At 28.1% G+C, this 5,000-nt stretch overlaps 1 protein-coding gene across 1 annotated transcript; it reads right to left on the reverse strand.

The window, feature by feature from the left end:
• Positions 1-1,444: 1,444 nt before the first annotated feature.
• LOC123518954 (cuticle protein AMP1A-like) lies at positions 1,445-2,555 on the reverse strand. Its single transcript, XM_045280028.1, has 3 exons — positions 2,488-2,555; positions 2,043-2,269; positions 1,445-1,912 (listed from the first exon to the last, which is right to left on the reverse strand). The coding sequence occupies exons 1-3, from the start codon at positions 2,494-2,496 to the stop codon at positions 1,717-1,719; spliced, it is 432 nt and encodes a 143-aa protein (XP_045135963.1). The 5' UTR covers positions 2,497-2,555; the 3' UTR covers positions 1,445-1,716.
• Positions 2,556-5,000: the final 2,445 nt, after the last annotated feature.

Raw genomic sequence — 5,000 nt, forward strand, 5'->3', positions numbered from 1 at the left:
TATATATATATATATATATATATATATATATATATATATATATATATATATATATATATATATATAGATAGATAGATAGATAGATAGATACATAGATAGATAGATAGATAGATAGATAGATAGATAGATAGATAGATAGATGGATAGATAAATAGATAGATAGATACATAGATAGATAGATAGATAGATAGATAGATAGATCGACAGATATATAAATAGATCGATAGATAGATAGATAGATAGATAGACAGACAGATAAATACATAGATAGATAGAAAAATGGATAGATATATATGTGTTTCATTTCTAATTAAAAGAAGAAAAAAAAATTCCAACTTGGTACTGGATTGTGTTTTTATATAGACGAGATCGTACGTGTGAATAGATTGATAAGACAATATCCATCCCACGTGTGTCCATCTCCTAATAATTCTATGTTATTGAATAATTGCAAACTTATATACAGAGTAAAATTTGTTTGAAAGAGTAGCAACCGATGATAAAACACAAGCCAACTCTCTCAAGACACGCGACTTCACCTCTCATGTGGCACCGATCACCGTGGTAGGAATAGACTCTCGTGTAACGCTGCGGTAATTCGCTCTTAGATTTATACCTATTATTGATATACGATAAACAAATAAAGGAGAGTATTCACGAAGGCAATAGTACAGTGTTGTCAGTTGTCAAAGCCACCTACAAGCTCACCTGTAAGTAAATGACTGTGGGGATGAAAACCTTCCATAGATGAGAACCCGCACACTGTCTCCCAGGTGACGCTTTCCTGTTTGTTTATTTACTTAGTGTTGTGACATCGAGTTGCGGTACGTTATTATTTGCAAAGGACCGCCACAAATTTGGAATCCGATTTTTTCGTTTGTTCAAGAATTCTCAATGCAAATAGGTAAAATAGCACCCTCATGGGATATCATCGTTAGGAGTGATGCCATAGACAAACAATCGGATAAAAAAAAAAGGAAATGAACAATTGAGAATAGAAGAAAAAAAAAGACAGTTACAGGCTGACGCAATCTGCTCCCGTAAGATGACCTAAGCAGCTTAACACGGCGGAGAAGGGTTTCATCAGTCCACCAGCAAAGATTATATGTGTTCTAAATTTTCAAATAGGATATATCTTACACCTGCATCTAGCTTCTGATCAAATTTTAGTTTCGTTGTATTCATGCGTCTCATTCCAAGACAGATCTAGTTATAGTACGGGGAAAAAGCTCAACGATGGAAAACCCCAACCTGAAAGAATGTTAGTTTTCATAAGTATAATAACAGCAAGCTACATTTATATATATATATATATATATATATATATATATATATATATATATATATATATATATATATATATATATATATATATATATATATATATATATATATATATATATATAGAAATGTAATTCATCGTTCGGTTGTAAAATTTCAAAAATCAGATTCTCAATTATATTTTGAGGGATATATTGTTAAAAACAATCAATTTACAGTATGATTTTATTCTAGATATAAATAAATAAAACGCATTTATACAAACAACACCCGTGACGCAGCACTGCGTCCAGAGCGACAAGACTCCCGCAGAACATCAACGGAAACAGTCACAGTTTGTCTGATGGGTGTCACTCTTCATGGTCTTACATGTTTCCTGTGGTCAGTTCAGGGGCAGCTTTACTCGGCCTGTGACGTCCAGAGGATGGAAAGTGTTTAGGCATAGGTGTATCTGTCCTCGGGAGAGCGGTTGCGGTCCTCCTCGGCAGCAAAAGCGATCTGTTCCAACACGAAATCGGGGATTGGGTGGGGGAACTCTGGGGCCACGGGCAGCAGGTCAGACTCGGGCTGGTAGCCGTTCTCGTTGGCGACGAACTTCACCTCAACGGGGGTGCCGTCAGGGGCGGTGTAGCTGTGGGGACAAATTGCAGATGAGACCTAATATTGTTACTACAGCTACTAATACGCTTCTCATAAGACGATTTTCGCTACACTGTCAACAAACAGACAACACTCACTGCTGGCAAGCAAGCAGTACTCACGAGACCACTCCGCTCTTGACCACGGCGCCCTCGGGGCCGTCTGGACTACCATGTTGGGAGATAGAGATACCGTTGCTGGTCTTCACGTCCAGGTTGTACCTGCCGTCATCCTCAAGAACAAAGTCGTGCTGCAGGATCTCTGCCTCCTCGCTGGATCCGGAGTCAGGGGTGGCATAGGTTCTGTCAGGGGCGGCGAAGGCCACGGCGACGAGGGCGGCGATGATCACCTAACGGACAGAACATTATTCTTAGTGCAAACATAGCACTGGGCAAAGTTCACAGCAATGTTGTATGTGTAAAACCGTTCATTAATGCTTTTGATTAAGACACGAGCGTAGAACTAGTAGCTTGTAACTGGCAAACTTGATTTTCAGTCACTGTTAAATTCAAGGAGAAAAAAGTGAATTCCACTTTTTTTTCGATTAAAATAGCATTGTCCACGTACAAGCTTCATGTTGAGGAGTTGGGCGTCGAGTGCTGCTCTGGTCAACACCGGCCCTGCTTATATATCTGGGCCAGAGGCAGCGACAGGCAGAGACTGTCGTAATAATTCTCCTGATGAAGTACTTGACCTACACCTTCCACATATTTCGAGACAAGACGATCAGGTTTTTAATTAATTTTGCATATCCTAAGTGGTGGTGACCCAATAGTCCCTGGCTGCTGTGTTGAAAGAGATGTCACACTAAAAAGGTTTAGATTCGGTTACTTCAACAATAAAACCGACAGATGAGTACCGTTAAACATGGTGCACGTCAATATGCATGTGAACAGTCATGTTATCTCTTGATTAAAACTCTGTTATCAAATAATGACACACTTGATCGTTCATGTAAACGGATTTTAAGCGTAAGATCATCACAATCCTCCTTGTTATTACTATTATCAATTTTGTGGCAAGTATTATACTTGCCGGTGAGCAGGACAAACCTGTAGAGCTCCTTGTGCTGCTGCTCGGAATACAGTTTAGTACAGAGTTATTCCAGAGTATATATATATATATATATATATATATATATATATATATATATATATATATATATATATATATATATATATATATATATATATATATATATATATATATATATATATATATATATATATATATATATATATATATATATATATATATATATATATATATATATATATATATATATATATATATATATATATATATATATATATATATATATATATATATATATATATATATATATATATATATATATATATATATATATATATATATATATATATATATATATATATATATATATATATATATATATATATATATATATATATATATATATATATATATATATATATATATATATATATATATATATATATATATATATATATATATATATATATATATATATATATATATATATATATATATATATATATATATATATATATATATATATATATATATATATATATATATATATATATATATATATATATATATATATATATATATATATATATATATATATATATATATATATATATATATATATATATATATATATATATATATATATATATATATATATATATATATATATATATATATATATATATATATATATATATATATATATATATATATATATATATATATATATATATATATATATATATATATATATATATATATATATATATATATATATATATATATATATATATATATATATATATATATATATATATATATATATATATATATATATATATATATATATATATATATATATATATATATATATATATATATATATATATATATATATATATATATATATATATATATATATATATATATATATATATATATATATATATATATATATATATATATATATATATATATATATATATATATATATATATATATATATATATATATATATATATATATATATATATATATATATATATATATATATATATATATATATATATATATATATATATATATATATATATATATATATATATATATATATATATATATATATATATATATATATATATATATATATATATATATATATATATATATATATATATATATATATATATATATATATATATATATATATATATATATATATATATATATATATATATATATATATATATATATATATATATATATATATATATATATATATATATATATATATATATATATATATATATATATATATATATATATATATATATATATATATATATATATATATATATATATATATATATATTTTTTTTTTTTTTTTATTTTTAGTATATCTTATTGTATTCAATAATCATGTGTTGATTTTTTTTTATTCATTTGCCAATTTTTAAGTAATAGAATTATATTCATGTTTTATCTCTTGCAATTCAGTTTTTTCAATCTCTATTTTGTATCTAACCAAAAGCATTGTTGTGCTTTTTGTATGACAAAATTATTTTTATCTTAATCATAATCTCAGTTCATTTGAGTAATATTTCTCACCGCCTGGCAAACATTCCAAGAAAACTGCCAATGTTTCACATATGACGCTAGCTGAAGACGGAGACCGTTTTTTCGCTGACATCGACAATTCTCTTATCTAAAGCTTTGAATATGAATGCAGTTAATTATTAAGGTTTGAGTAGCGAAATTGGAAGCTACGGCTTTAAATGCAAGGTCGACCCTGTGTCACTCTCACGTGTAGCGATTACAGTTCATGCTATAGAACGTTGCTTACTTTATCTAGATAACTGAGCTCAAAGAGAAGAGCAGCGGCAGGGGTACAGTCAAGATGTAGAGCTCCACCTGATCCACCAACAATGATCACCGTGGCACTAGAAGAGTTTTGTTGACCTTGTTTGCCCTGTCATTAATAATGCATTGATTCGGATTTTGATATATTTCATAAATCACTCAATTCAAAATTACATTTAGCTCGT

The sequence above is a fragment of the Portunus trituberculatus genome, chromosome 44 (genome assembly GCF_017591435.1).
Source record: "Portunus trituberculatus isolate SZX2019 chromosome 44, ASM1759143v1, whole genome shotgun sequence".
Lineage (NCBI taxonomy): Eukaryota > Metazoa > Arthropoda > Malacostraca > Decapoda > Portunidae > Portunus > Portunus trituberculatus.